Below are 23,572 nucleotides of genomic sequence, written 5' to 3'. Positions count from 1 at the left end.
TGAATGCTCCCATTAGAATTCTGGAATGCCTTTGTTTGGTTTTTCAGGAGCCAGATGAAACGGCCCTCCACCTTGCAGTCAGATCCGTGGATCGAACCTCTCTTCACATTGTAGACTTTTTAGTTCAGAACAGGTAGGTGTTCTGAAATTAAGGGAGGCACTCGTTTTCTCCTTGGTATTTCTGGGGAAGGAATCAGACGCTGCCTCATCTCTTCTGATGTGTTGTCAAGAGAACCTTCCCAGTTCTAAACATGAATTAAAGACAGAAAAAGGACTGCCAGGTGTGAGGTACTCCATGGCAATCCTTTAAAAAAGCACTAGAAACTCTTTTGTGGTAATTGCAGGGTCCAACTTCTAGTGTCTGGTACTCAGGGAGACACCAAGTAGATATGGCTACTGAACTTGGGGACCCCATGACCACCCTCTGTGCACAGGGGCCATCCTCGCCTCATCCTGTGAGCCAGGTCATCATACTGCGCAAGCAGTGTCCTGAGCAGTAGGGAGGTAGCAGGCAAGGAGGGATCCACACATTAGCCATGGTCTGAGCCAGAGATTAGAAACCAGAGCACTGGATTATGGGTGTTTTGTTTGGGTCGAGAAGTTGTTTTTATGCTTTGATTAGAAATGGCCTTTAGAGATGTGCACAGGCAGTTTACCGCAGATCTGGGAGTGCCCGTGGTTTGGGGCATATTGCTTCAGTCATGTGTTACCCGCCTGGCAGCTGAAGGCTGGACTTCAAGACCCCTCAACGTGTATTCTGACTCCCTGGTCATGGTTTGAGCCACGTGTGTACTGGAGGAGGAGGTGCTGTTAAAAGCCATGGAAATTGCTCCAAAGGAAATGGAAAATTCCAAAATGCAAAAGCCATGGGATAGTTGGCATTTTGTGTCCTCTGCTTTTTCCTCCCATTTCTGAGCAGAGGAGTGAAGAAATGGCCAGAAAGTAGGGGAGTGTGGGGTGGTCAACCCCAAGACCTGCAGCTTCTTCCTGAGGAGGCTGAGTTCACTGGACTCGTGGTGGAAGCTGCCCTGATGCCCCATCTCTGAGTGCCAGCCCGGCTCCTAGAACGCAGCAGGGGTTTCGTAAACATTTGGTTGATAGCTGCGTGATGCCTCTCCCTCCGTGCACATTTTCAGGGGGCAGGAGAGGGAAGGTCCCAGTTTCTTTTTTTCCAGAGTGGAAGGAGGACAAAAGTGGGGGAGAATTCTGAAAATGAAGCACACCCCCCGCCCCCCATGCCCACAATTTGGTGAAAAAGAAACTCCTTTTTTGATATTGAAAATGTAATTGGTTTCCTTCTCATGGAAGGAGCAGGTGCCACTTCCTGAGATCGCCTTTCTGTCTCCACTTTGTGCAGGGGCACAAAGCTCACTGCCCCTCCTCAGAATGTGACAGTGGCCATGTTTGCTAGGATTGAGGGCCTGTCCCATGTCTGCCAAGCCTGAGCACCTTTTGTGGGTGACCTGGTCTTGTGATATGTTGGAAGAACTTTTGAAAATCTCAAGATTCCCCTTTAGCCTGTTTTCAGAGGGTATTCCCAGGGCAAACAGGCCGAGGAGCCTGGGGACTCTGGGCTTTGGGAAAGTGACTTTTCCCTTTCCTAGAGGGAATATCAAATAATGATAGAGAAAAGCTCAGCCTCCGTCCTCCCATGGGACAGGATGGATGAGTCACACAGGCATCCAGAGGCCCTGCATCCAGCACAGCTGGCCGGCCTAGCACAGCAGCCTTGGCGCAGCCAGTGGGACGTGAGAAGGACGCTGGGCTCTAGGTTCACCCCGGTAGTGCACTGCCCCACCTTGGCCCCACATGCTCAGCAACAACAGGGATGCCCCCCTCCCCTTTTGACCTCTTCTGCCATCATCGTGTTATTTCCCTGATGACCTTCTGCTAAGGCTTCCCCAGCCATGTAGGCAGGGACGGTGCCAGGTCCCACCACCTTGGCGATGATTTACAGAAACCGTTCACTCGGGGACTGTCTGCCTTTCCTGTTCCCCTTAGCCCAGGCTCCCTGCCGGGCAGTCCCTGGTTGTCCAGCCTGTGACACACTATGCTCTCTCTCTGTTCCTGTTCTCGGGCAGTGGGAACCTGGATAAACAGACAGGGAAAGGCAGCACAGCCCTGCACTACTGCTGCCTGACCGACAATGCCGAGTGCCTCAAGTTGCTCCTGCGGGGGAAGGCCTCCATCGAGATAGGTGAGTGGGCCCGGGCCCCGGGGGTGGGCTCAGCTGCACCCTGGCCTCTGCCTCCTGTCTGCCATCCAAGCGCTGCTCTTGGAAACAGGGCCAACCCTGTGGGCTCTTGTTAGTGCCAAAGAGAAGGAGAACCTACCGCTAATGAGAAAGAGCCTCTCCCTGCCTGTTCCACGAGGCCGCATTCACCATCTGTTACTTAGACTTTGGGCGCGTTTACAGGCATTTTACAGATCATAAGACAAGCAAAGGGTGGGTCTTGCAGCTCTCACGGATGCCAGGTGAATTTGGACAAGGTTGGGGAATTTTGACCTGTTCACACACCCTGAGCCTACTCACCCCCACCTGAGGCCACACTTGGCCCCTTTCTTGGCTCTGGGTTTAGACGGATTACAGGGGGAGATGCTGTTTACTGCCCTCTCCTTTCATTTGCACCACTGCTTCCTCCACGAAGGGCCCTGGTTGTTACTTGGCCCCGGTCCCTCCCTCTCTCGAGGACCCCGACATGCCAACAGCCAAGGCACAGTTGTGCCTTGAGGGCATCCAGCTGTTGTCCCCTCAGGATGAAGTATTTTTGAAGGACTGTTAAATAAAGAGGAAAGAATAGAAAAAAGACACACATCTGCCTGAGAGCTGTGCTTATCATTAAAAAACTAATAATCAGACCTCATTGACTGAGGCTTATTTAGAAGAAAGTATAGGCCGGGTGCAGTGGCTCACGAGGTCAAGAGATCAAGACCATCTGGCCAACATGGTGAAACCCTGTCTCTACTAAAAATACAAAAATTAGCCGGGTATGGTGGCGCGCGCCTGTAGGCCCAGCTACTTGGGAGGCTGAGGCAGGAGAATCACTTGAACCCGGGAGGCAGAGGTTGCAGTGAGCTGAGATTGCACCATTGCACTCCAGCCTGGCAACAGAGCAAGACTCCATCTCAAAAATAAAAATAAAAATAAAGTATATACTTTCAGGGTTATAGACTGCTTGAGAGAAGGTTTAAAAGTTTGTTATATTGCAGTGCATGGAAATAGGTGAGCAGTGCTTTTCGTTAGAGGTTTATGATGAATCGCTTTATTCAACGAGTTACAGTTTGGATGTGGATTTTAATTAGGTGGCTGCTTCAACAGTTTTAGTTTTAGTTTTTGTTTTTTGTTTTTTTTGAGGCAGAGTCTCACGCTGTCACCAAGGCTAGAGTGCAGTGGCGCAATCTCGGCTCACTGCAACCTCTGCCTCCCAGGTTCAAGCGATTCTTCTGCCTCAGCCTCCTGAGTAGCTGGGACCACAGGCATGTGCCACCACGCCTGGCTAATCTTTATATTTTTAGTAGAGATGGGGTTTCACCATGTTGGCCAGGCTGGTCTCGAACTCCTGACCTCAAATGATTCGCCCACCTCTGCCTCCCAAAGTGCTGGGATTACAGGCGTGAGCCACTGCGCCTGGCCAGTTTTAGTTTCTTGATTAGTTCAAACTTCATCTTTTAAAGTTTTACCTTCTGTATTTAGCTGCAGTTCTATACAATTACAAGATACATTCAGCCTCGACTAGGTCAAACTCACTGTGGATTTCATTAACCAGGCCCAATTTAATTTAGTGCTGCCTTTCTGTTCCTTTTAAAAATTGTCCTGGATGTCAGGCCTTTGCTGGGTTTTGCCTTAACGCCTCCTTTGCTCGCCCTTGAATTTTAGCAAACGAGTCAGGAGAGACTCCGCTGGACATTGCCAAGCGCCTCAAGCACGAGCACTGTGAGGAGCTGGTGAGTCTCCCGCCACAAGGACGGGGTGGGGCACCTGTCACGGGACAGGGAGCCAAGCCTGTCCTCCTTGGGCAGGGTTTGCTGTGGACCAGTGTCCTGAGCAGAGCTCAGTGTTTCTGATGGGATGAGCCCAGAATCAGCCTGCCTTGGAGAAGGCATGCTAGGGAGTCTACAGGGAAACCTAGGGGGACCCACCCCCTCGTAGTGAGACTTGGGGTGTGAGTCAGTGTTTGCTGGTTGGCCGTGTTGGTAACATCACTGGTGTGGTGGGACAACTGGAACAGAGGCCCGAGGCCACCACAAGGGCCTGCTCTCTGGCCTCCATAAGCTGTTTACTTGCTACTTTGCAGGACATCAAGGCCAACCTCCTTTCTTTGTTCCTCAGCCCCAGATCATGTGGGTTGCTCAGTACCATCTTTTCCTGTTCTGGAAGAGAAGACAATGTAGACAGTAGAAAGAGCCCACCAGGCCAGGCAGCCCTGGCCTTGCCGGGGGCTCCCCAACTTGGCTTGGGAAGGAAACTCTCTTAGGCTGTTTCCTTATTTCTACAGTGCAGTCAGTTATACCAGTATATAAGATTGTTGTGAGAATTATTATCAACTGCTGTAAAGCAGTTGACACACAGCGCTCAGTAAATAGATTAAGGCCAGGCACAGTGACTCATGCCTTGTAATCCCAAAGCTTTGGGAGGCTGAGGCAGGGGATGATGGCTTGAGGCCAGGAATTCGAGATCAGCCTGGCAACATAGTGAGACTCTGTCTCTGCAAATGATTTAAAAATTAGCAACGCATGGTGGAGCATGCCTGTAGCCCTAGTTACCCAGGAGGCTAAGGTAGGAGGATCACTTTGAGACCAGGAGTTCAAAGCTACAGTGAGCCATAATGGTGTCACTGCACTCCAGCCTGGGCAACAGAGCAACACGCCATCTCCACAGAAACGTTTCGAATTAGCTGGGTGTGGTGGCACGCACCTGCAGTCCCAGCTACTGGGGAAGTTGAGGTGGGAGAACGGACTTGAGCTTAGGAGTTCAAGACTACAGTGAGCCATGATTATGCCAATGCGCATCAGCCTGGGGGAGAAAAAAAAGAACTATTAATAATAAATGCTATACAAGTGTAAGATAAGTAACAGGTCCTCTTTCTAAGCACTGTACATCCACTAGCTCATTTAATCTTTTTTTTTTTTGAGATGGAGTCTTACTCTGTCACCCAGGCTGGAGTGCAGTGACATGATCTTTGTTCACTGCAACCTCCGCCTCCCAGGTTTAAGCAATTCTTCTGCCTCAGCCTCCTGAGTAACTCGGATTACAGGCACCTGCCACCATGCCCAGCTAATTTTTATATTTTTAATAGAGACGGGGTTTCACCATGTTGGTCAGGCTGGTCTTGAACTCCTGACCTCAAGCAATCCACCCGCCTTGGCCTCCCAAAGTGCTGGGATTATAGGCGTGAGCCACCACACCTGACCTATCTCATTTAATCTTCATAACTACCTTATGACATAGTTTCTGCTGTTGTCCTCATTTTACAGATGAGGAAACAGGCACAGGAAAGTTAAGTGACTTGGCCAGGGTCATGTAGCTACTATCTGGTTATGGGGGAAATTAAGCCCTGAGGTCCTGAGACACCCATAGTGTGTAATGAATTAACTTCTCTTCTGCACATGTAGAACGGAACTAGCTATCTACCTTCCTTGAGATAACTGAGAAAATAGCCACACAGATCATTTTCTACAGCGTTTAATTCTCTCATCCTGGTTGAAAAGGCTGGGTTCACAGTGAATGAGCACATTCATTCTCCTGGGGTTGAGCTTTCTCCCATATGGAGTATGGATACTTGCAGGCTGATCAGCATCCTTTAGATCTCAAATATCCTTTGCCTGTTGTTTTGGGGAAAACTCTCTAGCCCTGTTTTTTCTGTACGGTTACGCTGTTGTCACAACAAGCAATACAGAAGCAGACTGCTGTGACCAAAGGTGTGGGGTTCTCCCCCGACCCCATACACCAAGTGTAGTCGCCTGACAGGTTCTTCTTGCCTGCTGCATAGATTAAACCCAATTCATGAGACAGTGTGATTGCAGTAGAGAAAGAGTTTAATTATGACAAGCTGGCTGAGCGGTGGGAGGACAGGAATTATTACTCAACTGTGTCCCCGCAAAGGCTCAGAGGTTAAGGTTTTTCAAGGATAGTTGGATGGGCAAGAGGGCTAGGAAATGGGTGCTGCTGATTGGTTGGGAGTGAAATCATAAGAGTGTGAGAAACAGCCCTTGTCCACTGCATATCATCTCAGGGGGTGCCACGGGACTGGTTGAGTCATGAGTCAGGTTCAGTGGAGTCAGTTGGTCACCAGGATGCAAAAGTCTGAAAAAATATCTCAAAAGATCAGTCTTAGGATATGTTATCTATAGGATTAATTGGGGAAGTCACAAGTATCGTGGCCTCTGGTGCAGTAAACAATTTTTTTTAAAAAAAGACAGTGTCTCTCTGTTGCCCAGGTTGGAGTGCAATGGCACGCTCGTGGACAGCCTCAAACTCCTGAGCTCAAGCGATCCTCTCACCTCAGCCTCCCGAGTAGCTGAGACTACAGATGCATACCACCATGCCTGGCTAAATAAGTTTTTAAATTTTTTGTAGTGATGGGGTCTCGCTATGTTGCCTGGGCTGGTCTCAAACTCCTGGCTCAAGCAGTCCTCCTGCCTCAGCTTCCCAAAATGCTGGGATTATAGGTGTGAGCCACTCCACTGGATGGTAAACAATTACATTAATAGAGAGGCAAGCTGCACCTACATTTTAGCAGAATTCAGACCCCTCCCATAATCCTAATCTTGAGGCCTTTCATTAGTCTTCCAAAGGCACTTTCAAGTTCCCTAACAAGAACAAAGTCAGTTTTCACATGCACACGTATGTTTATTGTGGCACTATTCACAATAGCAGAGAGACTTGGAACCAACCCAAATGTCTGTCAATGAGAGACTGGATTAAGAAAATGTGGCACATATACACCATGCAATACTGTGCAGCCATAAAAAAGGATGAGTTCATGTCCTTTGTAGGGACATGAATGAAACTGGAAACCATCATTCTGAGCAAATTATTGCAAGGACAGAAAACCAAACACCGCATGTTCTCACTCATAGGTGGGAACTGAACAGTGAGAACACTTGGACACAGGGCGGGGAACATCACAAACCGGGGCCTGTCATGGGGTGGGGAGAGGGGGGAGGGATAGCATCAGGAGATATACTTAATGTAAATGATGAGTTAATGGGTGCAGCACACCAACATGGCACATTTGTACGTATGTAACAGACCTGCACGTTGTGCACATGTACCCTAGAACTTAAAGTATAATAAAAAAAAAATTAATTAAAAAAAACAGAGTCAGTTTTAAGGAGGGACTATTACCATCCTTGATTCAAACTTACACCACAAACTAAATTCTTCCCATGGTTAGCTTGGCCTGTGCCCAGGAATAAGGGAGGACAGCCAGCCTGTGAGGCCAGAAGCAAGATGGAGTCAGCCATGCTAGACATTTTTCACTACCATGTTCTTGTAAAGGCGGTTTCACAAGCAGCAGACACCAGCTGGCTGTCCTCCAGTTCAATTAGACACTATCTACTTGGAGGTAGTGTCAGATCCCACAGGCTGGGGGCTCAGTCCCCAAGACTGTCTCCCACCCCAGACACCAGTCACAAATCAACCTCCAGAACTTCTGACCAACCGGCTTCAAGTTGGGGTTCCCACAGCCCCCTCTTTGGGTTTGAATAATTTGCTGGAGTGGCTCATAGAACTCAGGGAGACACTTGTGTTTACTGGTTTATTATAAAGGATATTGCAAAGCATACAGATAGAGAGGTGCGTAGGGCAAGGTGTGGGGGAAGGGATGCGGGGGTTCAATGCCCTCCCTGGGTGCCACCCTCCAGGACCCTCTGTGTGGTTTGCCATCTTGAAGCTCGAGAACCAGTCCTCTGATTTTTATGGAAGCTTCTTGATGTCAGCATCTCTTCCCCCAGGGTATAGGGTGAGACCCTCTCTGGGGAAGGCCTTAAGACCCACAGTCAGAAAAGTGGGGGAAGATAAGAGTCCTGCCTTGGGGCAGGAGAAGTTCAGAGAGATTCTGTCTCCTGAGGCCTTAACACCCCATGTTATAACTGAAGACTGTAACAAGGGATTTGAGAGTTACGAGCCGGGAACTGTGGATGAAAACTAATACAGTTTACAAAGCCTTTGCTGGGACATACCAGCTTTGAGTTTCAAGGTTACCCTGTGAATTAGGCCGAGGGGCGGGGGCTTCACCTGAGACCCAGAGATTTCCATGCATTTGCCTTGGACTAGAAGGCAGGCCTCCTGCCTGCACACTTCAGTGGGTCCAGATGCATGGCTGAGTGTATGAGCAACAGCACTGACCATCCCTCTGTTCTCTCAGCTGACCCAAGCCTTATCTGGAAGATTTAATTCTCACGTTCACGTTGAATATGAATGGCGACTACTCCACGAAGACCTGGATGAAAGTGATGACGACATGGATGAGAAATTGCAGGTCTGTGCCAGGTTGCTAACCATTAAGAGTTTTGATCAGCTTCATCCAGAACAGTGTGGGTCCTAATCTGTAATTAAGGCAGAAAGCTGTTTTATAGAAATGAAAATGTAGCTTACTTTTTGCTTTCATTGATCTCAGTAGGCTCTTGGTTTTACCCTTCCCACTACCATCTCCTGTCTCCCAGCTCCTGCACCCATTAATTTAAAGGAATGGCTAATTATGTACTTATAGGCAGCCTTTTGCTACAAAGGAAAGGTGTGTGTGGCGAGGGGGTTGATTCCAGTGGATTTAGAGGAAGGTCTCTTGCTATGGAGTCATGTCATAAAGAGCCAGATTTCCCCCAGTCTAGGTAATCACATTCTCCTGGTTGATCTTATAAAAACATCAACTGAAATCATCGGACGACCTTTAGAGCTCATTGGGTCCAACCCCTTCCTTTATCAGTTTGGGATATTGAAGCCTCAAGAGAAAAGTTGACTTGGCCAAAGTGAAGCAGCTATTTAGAGGCAGGCTTGGGACTGCACGAAGGCTCTTGCCTCCTCCTCCAGCTCCCTTCTTACCATACTCACTGCTTCACACACAGTGGTGAGCCCCAGGAAGGTTGCTGCCTTCACGCAGGACTTGGAGCTGAGAGTCAGACTTAGGCCATGTGACCCAAAGCCCTGACTCCTAGCTGCGACCCACTTCCATCTGTCCTTCAGCATGGTGCTTCGAGGCATGTCTGGAATGTGCTCTGTGCTGAATTAGTGGCAAATGCCACATTAAACACATTTTCATGGTTTGGCTTTTTTTTTTTTTCTGTAATGCATTAATGTTCTGATGTGTATTGAGGATATCTAATTAGATGGATGGATAGGTCAGTAGGTAACCAGATGGCATTTCTGAAACCTGTTGGACTGTCTGCTCATGGAGTTAACATCCATACTTACTGCTTCTTAGAATACAGAATAAGAAATTACTTCACTGAGTTAGCTACAAAACACTGTCAAAGTGAGAAGAGTTGACTGATTTCATACTTAACCTGCCTTAAAAAATAAAAGCTGGAAGCAATCTGCCCCAGCCTGCCTCTTCATCAAGCGGTCAGATGCCACATTCCCATTTGGTGAGCAGTGATGAAGCAGGTTGCACAGTCCAAGGAAAAGCACAAGAGCAGGGGCTGGTATGGAGTCCTAAGACTCATCCACGCTGCTCACCTGATTCTCAGCAGACAGCAGCCGTGGGCTTTGCAATTTAGAAATATGTGTGAAGAACCACTGGGTGCTTAGTTCTGCACACTTGAGCTGGGTTTGAACCATTGGTTTGTCTAGAACCTAGAAAGGGTTGGTGGTCCTGTGAGGGAGAGGCAGGGCTGCCACAGTTCATACTGAGCACCTGCTAAGCACCTGGTAATGTGCTAGAAAAGCACTCGTCATATCCAGTGAACAGATAAGAATGTGGTCAGCAAGGTTGAGTCATTTGCTCACAATCATACCTAGTTTAATGAAGCTGGCATTTGAAATAGAAGTTAGGTCTAAGTTACCTGAGTCATCATTCCATGCATTCACTTCCAAGAAAGCACATGACCGGCCGGGCGCGGGGGCTCACGCCTGTAATCCCAGCACTTTGGGAGGCTGAGGCGGGCGGATCACGAGGTCAGGAGATTGAGACCATCTTGGCTAACACGGTGAAACCCCATCTCTACTAAAAAATACAAAAAAATTAGCCGGGCTTGGTGGTGGGGGGGGGCGCCTGTAGTCCCAGCTACTCAGGAGGCTGAGGCAGGAGAATGGCATAAACCCGGGAGGCGGAGCTTGCAGTGAGCTGGGATTGCGCCACTGCATTCCAGCCTGGGCAACAGAGAGAGACTCTGTCTCAAAAAAAAAAAAAAAAAAAAAAATCACATAACCTTCGGAGGGGAGCAGGGGTGGCCAAACTCTTAAAGGGCCAGATAGTAAATATTTTAAGCTCTACGGGCCTAAAGCATCACAGTCCATGTTAACGATTACTCAGCTCTGCCAGGATGGCTCAAAAGCAGCCTTAGACAGTATCTAAATGACAGGACATGGCTATGTTCCAATAAAACTTTACTGACAAAAAACAGGTGGTAGCCCATAGGCCACTGTTTGCTAAGCCTAATTTGGAGGAATCTCAGGAGCTCCTGTTCATATGGGAGGAAAACATTGATCTCTGCTGAATGAGCCATATAGCTGTTGGAGACTGAGTGCAGCGGGCTGGCCGGAGCTGGCCACCCTGTGGGGTAGCATAAGAAGGCATGTTTAGGAAGGGGAACTTCAGGGAAAATGCTGACTTAGGTTGAGATAACTTCGGCTCATAAGATAAATAGCTTATATTTTAAATCCATCACAGAATGGAGAATTTTAACCTGTAATTAACAGCTTTTTTGGTATGTGTGTGTGTGTACTAGTCAGTTCTTACACTGCTATAAAGAAATACCTGAGACTGGGTAGCTTATAAAAGAAAGAGGTCTAATTCACTCACACCTCCACATGGCTGGGAAACATACAATCATGGCAGAAGGGGAAGCAGGCACCTCTTCACAGGGTGGCAGGAGAGAGAGCAAGCGAGAGCAGGGAAAACTGCCTTATAAAACCATTAGGTCTTGTGAGAACTCACTATCCCAAGAACAGCAGAGGGGAACCGCTGCCATGATCCAGTCACCTCCTTCCCTCGACAAGTGAAGATTACAATTCGAGATGAGATTTGGGTGGGGACACAAAGCCAAACCATATCAGTGTGTGTTTCCTTCACGAGACACAAGGAGGAGTGAATTTTCACTCTTGCAGCTCTCACGCAACTTGTAGCTCTCAGGCAACAGTTGAGAGCTCAAATGGTACCAGGCCCAGCAGAGTTGGTGTCAGTGAGGTTTTCACCCCTGTGTTGAATGTTATCACCAGGAGCAGTTCATATTTGTCTCACACGCCTCTGCCCCGATGTTCTCCTGCAGCCCAGTCCCAACCGGCGGGAAGACCGGCCCATCAGCTTCTACCAGCTGGGCTCCAACCAGCTTCAGTCTAACGCTGTATCTTTGGCCAGAGATGCTGCAAACCTTGCCAAGGACAAGCAGAGGGCTTTCATGCCCAGCATCTTGCAGAATGAGACTTACGGAGCCCTCCTGAGTGGCAGCCCACCTCCCGCCCAGCCTGCAGCCCCCGGCACCACCAGCGCCCCCCCGCTTCCTCCACGGAATGTTGGCAAAGGTATGAAGCTGTCAGTCATCCCTGTGAATATATAGAGGGTCTTGTTTTGTGGTTTGGGAAGTTTGCAGCTGCCCTGCCTCCAACTCAGTGACCTTTGGGCTCTTTTGTTTTGTAGTCATTTTCTGTTTGCTTCCTAAAGGGATTCCATCATTCTTATCAGGCCAGATGGTGGTAGAGTCTCTTGATTTGACTCTTATTCTGGGCAGAGTTGTGGCATCTGCCTGGCTTGGGTAACATGGGAACTCCCCCAGGGCAGCCTGAGGTGGCCAACTGGGCTCCCGGGGCTGGGCCAAAAGACACACTCCTGCAGGTCTCCCCTCTGCACCCTTCTGCTTACCTTTCTCCACTCCTTCCCAGGCCTTCGTTCTTCCTTTTTATTTCTCTTCTGCTTTCATCTGGTCCAGCTCATGGCCCCTGCGATTACTTCTTACCCATGATCCCCATAAAAGATATTGGGGAACAATGCTCGGCCTAATTGTAAAATACAAAACCAGCCCTGTGGGCCTACCAGTGTCTTAGGGCAAAAAGCATGCTTTTCTTACCTCAGCTGTAACCTGGAGGGTTTGACTCAACAGGTGACACTTTCTGTTTTTAGAAATACGCAAACCAAAGCTCTCAAAAGTTAGGTAATTTGTTCATTCCTGAAGAGCAGCTGGCTACGGTGCTCCTTGAAGGCAGGTCCGGCGAGTGACCCACTCAGCTCTGGGCTTAGCTCCAGTCGTGGCCGTGGCCTTCAGAGGGTTTCCCACATGAAGGGGGCTGCTGAGACTTTGATGCAGGGAGGGGGGTCCAGGAAGGACAAGAGTCTGCACAGAGCATGTATCCAGGCATCGTGGCCGCTGTGAGCCGCTGATGGAGTGGAGCCCATGTCCCCAAATACATCCCAAACTGTCCTTATGTGGTAGCTGCTAGCTGGGCAGGCCGGGTCGGTGCGTGAGGGTGGCTGAGGCCGGGAGACCTGGCCCAGGGCTGAGCAGACGGCTGCAGCTTTGTGCTGCACGTACACTCGGCTGTGCGGCTGGGCCCATCTTCCCTGCCGTCCTGGGTGTCTCACAGACCCTCACACGGCTCTGCCCCTGTCATTCAGGGAGGCCCAGAGAAGTGACAATGAACCTGTCATGTGAGTCACTGAGTCATACCCCGAAGAACAAACCTGCTGAGAGCAGACCTTCCCCCAGGCAGGCCCAGAAGCCAGCTGCTTGCTGTCCCCACACACCCCACATCCCAGACCGCGTCCATCCCTGGCTTGATGAGGACGTCCCTGAGCACAGAAGGCAGCTACAAGATGAAGCCACACAGTCGCATCTCCTCCCTGTCAAACCCCCAGGCTGGCTGGTCGGGGCCCAGGGTGGGTGCGGCTTTCTCCCCGCCTCTCCCAGATCCTGCAGGCAGGCATCAATTTTCTACGGCCCACAATCAAGATGATTTTGATCATCCTCCTTCCCAGCAGTGGCTTTTGCTGACTGTGTGTGTCACGGGAGGAAAGATTTTATTTTGTTCCACTGGGTCATGGAGGGGTAAACTCTTAATCTCCTGGTTTCCCGAAGTCTTGGAATTCAAGGGTTTTGATTTTTTTTCCTTTTTCTTTTTGCCGTTCCTGTCCCTAGCATCATTTCTTCTTCCAGTGATGTAGGTCATACCCCTTACCTGCCATCTCCACCATTCTCTGTGTAGCCCACATGTGGTCTTGGATGGAATTCTCACATGCAGATAAATAGCAAATGGAGTTGACAGTGTCAGCCTTGCATTTGGGGCAGACCTGGCTCCCCAGGGGAGGAGCTCGAAGGCTTCCTCTGGACCCAGTGGCCTGGCCCATTTCTAGGCCTAGCCTTTGCCCTACAGGCCGTGCACAGCCTCCAACATGGGGTCACACCTAGCACCTGGGCCCTGTGCACCTGAGCTTGGAGGTTTGTGAGGCAGAAGAAGGGCTTGTGACCTGGAAAATGCCATCTCTTGTGGGTCACCTGAACCTGATTGGTGTCATCTGTGTCTGCTTCCAGCCAGAAGTATGTTTGCGGGAGGGAGGGAGAGAGAGCCCCTCCTCTAGTGTCTGATTTGCACTCTGCCCCCCACCTGTGCCAGCTGGGCACACGGTGTTCCTCTTCACACGGTGGTGACTCCCACGGCCCATGGGAAGGACTCGGTGGGAGGGTGGAGAGGAGCAGAAGTTCCGGAAGCTCCAAGTGCAGTGTTCGCAAGAGAACATTGTGACTGTTTATTTCCTTCTTCAAATGATACTGATATTTGATAAATAAACTCAGGAATTTTAAATTTCATGGATTGAGAAAACCTGCTGAGAATAGTCCTTGAAGCCTCTTTGGTTTAGCGAGTATCAGTGTCTATCTTCCACATGCCGGAGACAGGAGTAAAAGCATTGAGGGTTCTAGGTAGAAGGGTCATACTGACCGTTTCATAAGGGGGAGGATCAATAACGCAGTGTTCTGTTTCTGTTTTTGTTCGTGTGTGCACGTGTATGTGTGCGTGCATGTGTCTGTGTGCATGCGTGTGGGTTCAGTTCAGACAGCCTCCTCTGCTAACACCCTGTGGAAGACAAACTCTGTAAGTGTGGACGGTGGAAGCCGGCAGCGATCTTCGTCAGATCCGCCAGCTGTCCATCCACCGCTGCCCCCTCTTCGCGTGACATCTACCAGTACGTTTTTTTCCTTTTTCCTTTCTTGCCCGTGGGCTTTGTAGATCTGGATGGCGGGGGGTGCTCTCTGGAGCCACACAGCTGCCGGCACAGACACGTGCCAAGTGCCCCGTGTTGTATGGCTCCCTGTGGCTCTTGTGCAGGGCTCTCAGCTCCCCCAGCCTCCTTCGTCACAGCTGCAAACCCCTGCCTGTCCCCACACTGCACCACCAAGTAGCTTCCTCACTCCCTTCCTCTGTCTTCCAAAGCATTTCAGCAACATTTCCTCCTTTACACAGTACCCCAGGGTTTCTTTTTCCTTTGGCCATTTGGTGATTTTCAATATTTTGGGACAGTCACTTGGATTAGAATCTGGCTTTTTGTTTTTCTTTTCTTTTTCTTTTTTTTTTTTTTTTTTGGGACAGAATCTCACTCCATCGCCCAGGCTGGATGCAATGGCACAATCTTGGCTTGCTGCAACCTCCGCCTCCCGGGTTCAAGAGATCGTCCTGCCTCAGCCTCCCAGGTAGCTGGGATTACAGGAGCCTGCCACCATGCCCAGCTATTTTTTTTTTTTTTTGTATTTTTAGTAGAGATGGGGTTTCACCATGTTGGCCAGCCTGGTCTCGAACTCCTGACCTCAGGTGATCCACCTGCCTCAGCCTCCCAGAGTTCTGGGATTACAGGCATGATCCATGGTGCCCAGCCTTGTTTTTCTTTTTAAGACAGGGTCTCTCTTTGTCCCCCAGGCTGGAGTGCAGTGGCACAATCATGGCTCACTGCAGCCTCCAACTCCTGGGCTCAAGGGATCCTCCTGCCTTAGCCTCCTGAGTAGCTGGGATTATTGGTGCAAGCGTATTTTTTGTAGAGACAGGGTTTTGCTATGTTGCCCAGGCTCGAATTCCTGGGCTCAAGTGATCCACCCGCCTTGTCCTCCCAAAGTGCTGGGATTACAGGTGTGGGCCACCACGCCCAGCCTGGCATGTTTTCTTTAATATCAACATGTGGTTGAAAGTCCTGAAAACCTTGGGGAAAGAAGCGGGAGGAGGTTTTTAGGAAGAAGTTTTTCTCCAGTGTACAGAACTAAAGTCTTTTTTCACTGGATCAGAGAAGCGAGCCCTGGATGCTGCCCTGTCTCCTGCTGCAGCAGCCCTGGAGTGGGGAGTCCAGCATCTCTGGGCTTCATTGCTTCCAGCGCATGAGAATTCTTGAGCTGAGGTGCTTGTGACTTCCTTAGAGTAAGTTAAAATTAAAAGCAGCCCAGCCCCAGCTAGAGTCAGTGCCATGTGTGCACATGCCGGCAGCAGAGCCGGGAGCAGTGGGTCTGGGAGAGTCTTCAGAGGTTTCCAAGGCGAACACACCAAAGGCCAGAACCACTTTCCTGCCTCTCCGTCTGGTGGTCCAGGGGCTGCATTTGTGTGCTAGAGTCAGACTTTTGAGTTTTCCTTTAAATTGGAAAAAGGAAACAATAATGATAAAAAGAAAGATCATAAGCTGGATCCCTTCATGTTTCCCCACGCCAGTTTCCTCTTTGTGTAGCTGAAGGCCTCATTCTTCCTGGCTTTTCCTGGCAGAGGGAAACCCAGCACCTTATGTGTTACCCATCCTGAGGCCCAGTATGATAAGCCCGACATTTAGAGAGGGCTTAATGCCTATCCAGGGAGGAGAGACGGAGGAAGGAGACTTGGACTCACAGCCTCCCTCCAGGTCTTACCAGCTCTGCCACCCTTGACGAGAGCTCTTCCCCTCCGTGGGCCTCAGCCTCCTTGTCTGTAAAACGTAGACACTAATAAAGCTCTTCACCCACCCACTCTGGAGACTGAGGAGCCGTTACTAAGTTAGTAGCTCCCATCTCTCCTCAGATCCACCCTGCCCAGCAGCCCAATGAAGTGGGTAGGGCCTCATCCCTTTGGCCACAGGTCAGTCGATGTGCAAAGCAGGCCCTGCTTCCCCGGGCAGAGCTGAGGGCCCCTGCCTCCTGCTGTTGGGTCTTTGAGTGGAGAGCAGGAAACTGCTGGCTTTCCCCCAGGGAGTTCTAGCTGAGAAAATACTCACTCACAGGCTGATAGAAAAATTGTCATCCTAACTTTAGGCTCCCAGCTTCCTTATTAGTTTGGAAAGGACTCCCTGCTTCCTCCCTGTGAATAGTTTTCTGAAAACTGGCAAGGAAATAGCAGCAGGTTTTTCCTTAGGAAATAGCAATAAAAAACTGAAGCCCTTCTCAGAGAAGCCTCCAGTGAGGAGGCCTGAGTGGGAAGCCTGGCGGCTGACCCTCTGCACGTCTCTCCCTGTCCTCCGCAGATCCCCTGACCCCCACGCCGCCCCCTCCCGTTGCCAAGACGCCCAGCGTAATGGAAGCCTTGAGCCAGCCGAGCAAGCCTGCCCCGCCTGGGATCTCACAGAGCAGGCCCCCACCTCTGCCCCCACAGCCGCCCAGCCGCCTCCCGCAGAAGAAGCCTGCACCGGGGTAAGCCACCCCCAGCCAGCTCGGCCATCCGTGCTCCTGCCCTCTGACCTCACCTGCCCAGGGCTCTGCAGGAATGTTTGCAATCCCCAGGGCTCCTACTCCAGCGTGGGCGCCACATAACTAATTCATCGGGGCTGAAGGGTCTTAAAAATAACTGGAGGATTTTTAGACTGTAAAAATGTCTTACAAATGTACATTTTAAGTCCACAGAATGAATTCAGACAAAGTGTCCTCAACACACAAGGCTTCTGGGTTCTATTTGCTGCTCACCCCCCAGGTGGTCTCTGTTTCTGTTTTCTTTCTATTTTCCCAAGGTTGTTTTGAACACATAGACCCTCTGTGGTGTGAGGCGTGGATTTCCCACAAACAAGGACATTGTCCTGCATCACACAATACCACCTGCAAAATCAGGAAATTAACACGGATGTAGAAACACCACCCAATCCTTAGACCCAGGTCAAGCTTAGCTGTTTGTCCAAATAATGCCCCTTGTTGCAGATGGGTCCAGTTCGTGGCTTTTTTTTTTTTTTTTTTTTTTTTGAGACTGAGTCTAGCTCTGTCACCCAGGCTGGAGTGCAGTGGCATGATCTCGGCTCACTGCAAGCTCTGCCTCCAGGGTTCTTGCCATTCTCCTGCCTGAGCCTCCTGAGTAGCTGGGACTACAGGTGCCTCCCACCACGCCTGGCTAATTTTTTGTATTTCTAGTAGAGACGGGGTTTCGCCGTGTTAGCCAGGATGGTCTCGATCTCCTGACCTCGTGATCCACCTGCCTCGGCCTCCCAAAGTGCTGGGATTACAGGCGTGAGCCACTGCACCAGGCCCCAGTTCGTGGCTCTTAATCTGGATCTTTATGGTGGGAAATGGTTCCTTTTAGTGGAAATGATATTTAGAGGCCAAGTTCTGGGGGCTAGGTGGAGAGTCACTGCTCCCACACAGGCCCTCTGAGCTGTTAGAACTTGGAAATATACACACATGTACAGGGATACATACATACACCACTTATCTCTCTATTCCGTATATTTCTGTATTGAAATCCATGAGTTCACATTGACATCTCTGATTTCAGTTGTTCTAGTAACAAACCACACCAGACTGACAGACATGAGGCACAGCCAGTTTATTCTGCTGACAGATTGTCAGGAATTTGGATGGTACTGTGGGGTCTTCATCTTTTCTCCACAGTATCTGGAGCCTTCGCTGAAAGGACTCGAAGCCTGGGGGTGGTTGGACACAGGAGGTGACTCGTTGGCTGGGGGTTACGGTCAGAGTCTCTTCACCCCCCCTGTGGTAGCTGATGCTGCCTGTCAGCCGGAGCCTCAGCTGGGCTGTGACCAGAACACCTACATGTCCCTGGCATGGGCTTCCTCATATCACGGTGGCTGGGTCCACGGACAGGTCCCCAGAGAGAGGCCTGGCCCTGGAAGCTGGCACGGAATGACTTCCGCCATACGTCACTGCTCAGTTACCATCTCAGACACAGTCGGGGCAGAGAGGACTGTGGAGTGGCACAAGGAAGTCATCAGTTCCACCTCTCAATAAAGATTTTGGGGCCAGGCGCCGTGGCTCACACCTGTAATCCCAGTACTTTGGGAGACCAAGGTGGGCGGATCACCTGAGGTCCAGAGTTTGAGACCAGCCTGGCCAACATGGCAAAACCCCATCTCTACTAAAAATACAAAAAAATTAGCTGGGCATGGTGGCACGCACCTGTAATCCCAGCTACTCAGGAGGCTGAGGCAGGAGAATCCCTTGAACCCGGGAGGCGGAGGTTGCAGGGAGCTGAGATCACGTCATTGCACTCCAGCCTGGGCAACAAGAACGAAACTCCATCTCAAAAATAAAAAAATAAAGAATTTGGAGACTAGGCACCATGGCCCACATCTGTAATCCCTGCACTACTGTGTTTTTGTTTTTTTGTTTTGTTTTGTTTTGTTTTTCTTGTGTTTTTTTTCTTTTTCTTTTTTTTTTTTTTTGAGATGGAGTCTTGCTCTGTCACCCAGGCTGGAGTGCGGTGGCGCGATCTTGGCTCACTGCAAGTTCCGCTTCCCGGGTTCACACCATTCTCCTGCCTCAGCCTCCCAAGTAGCTGGGACTACAGGTGCCTGCCACCACGCCTGGCCAATTTTTTATATTTTTAGTAGAGATGGGGTTTCACCGGGTTAGCCAGGATGGTCTCAATCTCCTGACCTCATGATCTGCCCTCCTCGGCCTCCCAAAGTGCTGGGATTACAGGCTTGAGCCACTGTGCCCAGCCCATCCCTGAAGTTTTTTAGGAGTAGAGAAATAAAGTTAAACTTTTACTTAGTCCCTCTGTTTTTCAAGATATTCCCAATAGCCGCACCTGGTATCCCCCATCCAGACACCGTCCGTTTTGCCCTCTCCAAGAATAGAAGCTTCCTGTCCTTAGTAGGTTGGGCAGGGCAGCGGCTAAGGCTACTCAGAGCTGGGGCGAGATTCCAGGGGTTCAGGAGCTCCTCAGACAGATTTTTGGCTAATTCTTCTGCATACTACCTTGCCTTTCTCCCCTTCCAGAGGGTCCTGAGCCTTCTGAGGACACTTCAGGACTACAGATAGGAGCATTTCAGGGCCTTCCTCACTGCTGGAGTGGGATTCCATTCCTGAGATCAACTAGGTTGACCGTGATTTATCTTTCACTCTGTTGCCCAGGCTGGAGTACAGTGGTGTGATCACGGTTCACCGCAGCCTCGACCTCCTGGGCTCAGGTGATCCTCCCACCTCAGCCTCCGCATAGCTGGGACCACAGGCACGCACCACCATGCCCGGTTAATTTATTTTTATATTTTGTAGAGGTGGGGGTCTCCTTATGTTGCCCAGGCTGGTCTCAAACTCCTGGGCTCAAGCAGTCCTCCCACCTTGGCCTTTCAGAGTGCTGGGATTACAGGCATGAGGCACCGCGCCTCACCTCTTCTGGGTTTAATTTTTAAAAATCCTTTTCCTTGGAAAGAAATGGAAGTAAATGTACTTAAATCTGCCATTTTAACCAGAAGACTCCCAAAACTTTTTAAATGCTACTTTGCAAGATAACTTTCTAAAATATAACATGCAGGGCTGGGCGCAGTGGCTCACACCTACAATCCCAGCACTTTGGGAGGCCAAGGTGGGTGGATCACTTGAAGCCAAGAGTTCAAGACCTGCATGGCCAACATGGCAAAACCCTATCTCTACTAAAATTACAAAAATTAGCCGGGCATGATGGCACACACCTGTAATCCCAGCTACGCGGGAGGCAGAGGCAGGAGAATCACTTGAACCCAGGAGGTGGAGGTTGCAGTGAGCCAAGATCACACCACTGCACTCCAGCCTGGGCAACAGAGCCAGACTCCGTCTCAAAAAAATAAAAATAAAATATGCATATCTGTGCCCTCCTAGTCTTAAACAGCTACTGAATTATGCTGTAATAAATGGGCTTTCCAGTGCTAATTATTTCTGCCTCTACACCAAAGTGGCCACAGGCCATGCTTCTCTTGGCTTCTGGGCTTTCTTCTGCCTTCCCTTATGACTCCCTGGGATTTACGCTTTCCATGCTGCTGTTTTTCGAGAGAAACAAATCATGTGTTGAAGTCCTGGCTAAGGAGCCATCAGCTGCCAGCAGTTATCGGGACTCTGAGAACCGTGGTTGTCAGCTGTGAGGTGCAGGTTCCTTGTTCTCAGAAGCGTTCTAGCTGGCGGGAGCTGGACAGGTTTCCTCTGGAACACAATTTTACCTGGTTTCACATCTGACTGGCAGGAAAAAGGGAAGCAGGGCAAGTGAGGTTAGGGCTACCCAGGACAGACGAGGATGGACGGAGTCATGTCGTCAGCGCCCAGTGGAGTTCTGACTGTAAAGGAATACACTGGTATGTCCTCCTTGTGAAGGAGGCTATCCCTTCCCCACCACCGGTGATTTTGTCTCTGGGATAAATGTGAATTTTCACACCTGTTCTCTTAGGGTAGGAGTCAGCAAACTATGGCCCACAGGCCACATCCAGCCTGCTGCCTGTTTTTTAGGGCCATGAGCTAAGAACTAAGAATGGCTTTTATATTTGTAATTGGTTGGGAAAAAAAAATCAAAAGGATATATATATATATATTTTTTTTTTTTTTTTTTGAGACGGAGTCTCGCTCTGTCGCCCAGGCTGGAGTGCAGTGGCTCGATCTCTGCTCATTGCAAGCTCTGCCTCCCGGGTTCAGGCCATTCTCCTGCCTCAGCCTCCTGAGTAGCTGGGACTACAGGCGCCCACCACCACGCCCGGCTAATTTTTTGTATTTTTAGTAGAGATGAGGTTTCAGCATGTTAGCCAAGATGGTCTCGATCTCCTGACCTCATGATCCGCCCGCCTCGGCCTCCCAAAGTGCCGGGATTACAGGCGTGAGCCACTGCGCCCGGCCTCAAAAGGATATTTTGTGGCACATGAAAATTGTGTGAGATTCACTTCAGCACTCAGAAAATATTATTGGAACATTAGCCACACCTGTTTTTTAATGTAGTCTGGGGCTGCTTTCACACCACAGTGGCAGAGTTGAATACTTGAAACAGAGATGCTAGAATCCACAAAACCAGCTGGGTGCAGTGGCTCACACCTATAATCCCAGAGCTTTGGGAGGCCGAGGCAGGAGGATTGCTTGAGACTAGGAGTTCGAGACCAGCCTGGAAAACATAGTGAGACCATGTCTTTACAAAAAATTTTGTAAGTTAGCCAAGCATGGTGGCGTGCACCTGTAGTCCCAACTACTCAGGAGGCTGAAGCAGGAGGATCACTTGACCCCAGGAGTTCCGAGGCTGCGGTGAACTGATTGCCGCACTGCACTCGAGCTTGGGTAATAGGGCAGGACCCTGACTCAAAAAACAAACACAAAGGCCAGGCACAGTGACTCACACCTGTAATCCTAGCACTTTGGGAGGCCGAGGTGGGCAGATCACCTGAGGTCAGGAGTTTGAGACCAGCCTGGCCAACATGGTGAAACCCCGTCTCTACTGAAAATACAAAAAATTTGCTGTGCGTGGTGGTGCACACCTGTAATTCCAGCTACTCGGGAGGCTGAGGCAGGAGAATTGCTTGAACCCGGGTGGCAGAGGTTGCAGTGAGCCGAGATTGTGCCACTGCACTCTAACCCGGGTGACAGTGCAAGACTCCATCTCAAAAAAAAAAAAAAAAAAATTCACAAAGCCTAAAAAGTTTACTATCTGCCTCTTTAAAGAAAAAGTCTGCTCACTGCTGTCTCAGAGGATCAGGCCTTCCCTGCGAGTGTTCTGTAGTTAGGGATGACTGCCGGCCAGGGGGTCAGCCAGGTCAGTGTAGTGATGTCTGCAGAGACATTTACACCCAGAGACACAGATGGAAAACAAATGGCTAGACTGGTCAAATGGGAGGGGTCTTTGTTTTATGGAATAAAACAAAGTTCCTTTTCAGTTCCTTCAGAGTATGAGCAAAACCCATGTGATGTTTTCTCTCCCTTCATTCTGGGACTGCAAGCATCGAGGCCAGACAGGGTTCATTCCGAGCAGCGAAGGGAGTGTCGACAGACGGGAGCGTACAGTGGAAAGAATCCCATCCTTGCCTTCCCCTTCCCTTCCTCCCTGGTCTTCCTCTTCTGCTTCTCCAGCCCCCGTCCTGTGCCTGGCTTTATGCTAGGTCCAGGAGATCCACCGGGGAGCTGAGAGCCAGTGGCACTGGTCCTTAGCTCTGGAGTTGACGGATCTTGTGTCACACCTTTTGCAGATGAAAATGCTGACTCTCCAGAACCCATTTATCCAGGGCTGCCAGGTGGCAGGTTCGAGATGAGGGACCCCTCTCTGCCAGCCCTGAGAACTACTTCCTCACTCATGTGTTTCTACCTTGTGGCTTTGGGGTGTGCTGGCCCAGAGGCTCATGGATGGGGCTTGAGCCCGTGGTCAGCCACATTGGTTACCAGAAGCAGGGACGGCAGAGGCATGGACAGCGCTGACCCAGAGTGCTCGGACCCGTCCTGGCAAAGCCATCTGGGCCTGAGGTTAAGGTTCAGCCCTGCCCTTTCATGTGATGGGACCAAGGCAGGGAAGGGGCTGAGCAGACTCGGGGCGGGGCCAGTGGCCAGTGCCCAGCATCACTCCAGACCCTGGCCGTCGGTGGCAGGCTCACGTGGACAGAGTGCTGTGGAAAAGCCCTGGTTTTAGGATCAGAAACGTTGAATTTAGCACTTTCCTCAGGGCCTCTCATTCTTCCTTTTCCCATAAAAAAGAGACAGCTAAGTGACAGTGGAGGAAACCACCTCACACACTCTGAGCTTGAACTCAGAAGGTTCTCTGATAAAAGGGGATGAGAAAGGGGCAGGTGCCCTCCGGTAGCAGTAAATCTACTTTTTCCCTGTCTTTGTAGGGCTGACAAGTCCACCCCACTGACCAACAAAGGCCAACCGAGAGGACCTGGTAATTATTTAATTTGGGACTGAGTTTGTTTCTGCTTGGTCCATGGGGGCAATGTGGGGGATGTTTCCTGCCAGGTGGTCAGGACTGAGGGAGGGCCCAGCTGTCTGCCATTCCACAGCCCTCCTGCCCCCTCCCCTCCTGCCCTCCTGCCCCCCTCCCCTCCTGCCCCCTCCCCTCCTGCCCTCCTGCCCCCTCCTGTCCTCCTGCCCCCCTCCCCTCCTGCCCCCTTCCCCTCCTGCCCTCCTGCCCCCTTCCCCTCCTGCCCCCTTCCCCTCCTGCCCCCTCCCCTCCTGCCCTCCTGCCTCCCTCCTGCCCCCCTCCCCTCCTGCCCCCCTCCCCTCCTGCCCTCCTGCCCTCCTCCCCTCCTGCCCTCCTGCCCCCCTCCCCTCC

General features: G+C 50.5%; 1 protein-coding gene across 7 annotated transcripts in view; it reads left to right on the top strand.

Annotated features, from left to right (window-relative positions):
• Nucleotides 1-23,572, top strand: part of ASAP2 (ArfGAP with SH3 domain, ankyrin repeat and PH domain 2) — a 200,340-nt gene that overhangs the window by 170,977 nt on the left and 5,791 nt on the right. For 4 of the 7 annotated variants that reach the window (XM_016946765.3, XM_054678228.1, XM_054678229.2 and 1 more), the window contains 8 exons: nt 48-133; nt 2,082-2,197; nt 3,878-3,945; nt 8,370-8,483; nt 11,428-11,680; nt 14,196-14,330; nt 16,611-16,776; nt 23,133-23,182. In XM_016946765.3, the coding sequence (XP_016802254.1) occupies nt 48-133; nt 2,082-2,197; nt 3,878-3,945; nt 8,370-8,483; nt 11,428-11,680; nt 14,196-14,330; nt 16,611-16,776; nt 23,133-23,182 (988 nt within the window). The remainder of the gene's footprint in view (nt 1-47; nt 134-2,081; nt 2,198-3,877; nt 3,946-8,369; nt 8,484-11,427; nt 11,681-14,195; nt 14,331-16,610; nt 16,777-23,132; nt 23,183-23,572) is intronic. The other 3 variants (XM_016946784.3, XM_054678230.1, XR_010149630.1) reach the window with 2 other exon arrangements.

The sequence above is a fragment of the Pan troglodytes genome, chromosome 12 (assembly GCF_028858775.2).
Source record: "Pan troglodytes isolate AG18354 chromosome 12, NHGRI_mPanTro3-v2.0_pri, whole genome shotgun sequence".
In the NCBI taxonomy this organism is placed as follows: Eukaryota; Metazoa; Chordata; class Mammalia; order Primates; family Hominidae; genus Pan; species Pan troglodytes.
Note: the sequence above shows the minus strand (reverse complement) of the source record. Positions and strands in the feature narration are given on the sequence as shown.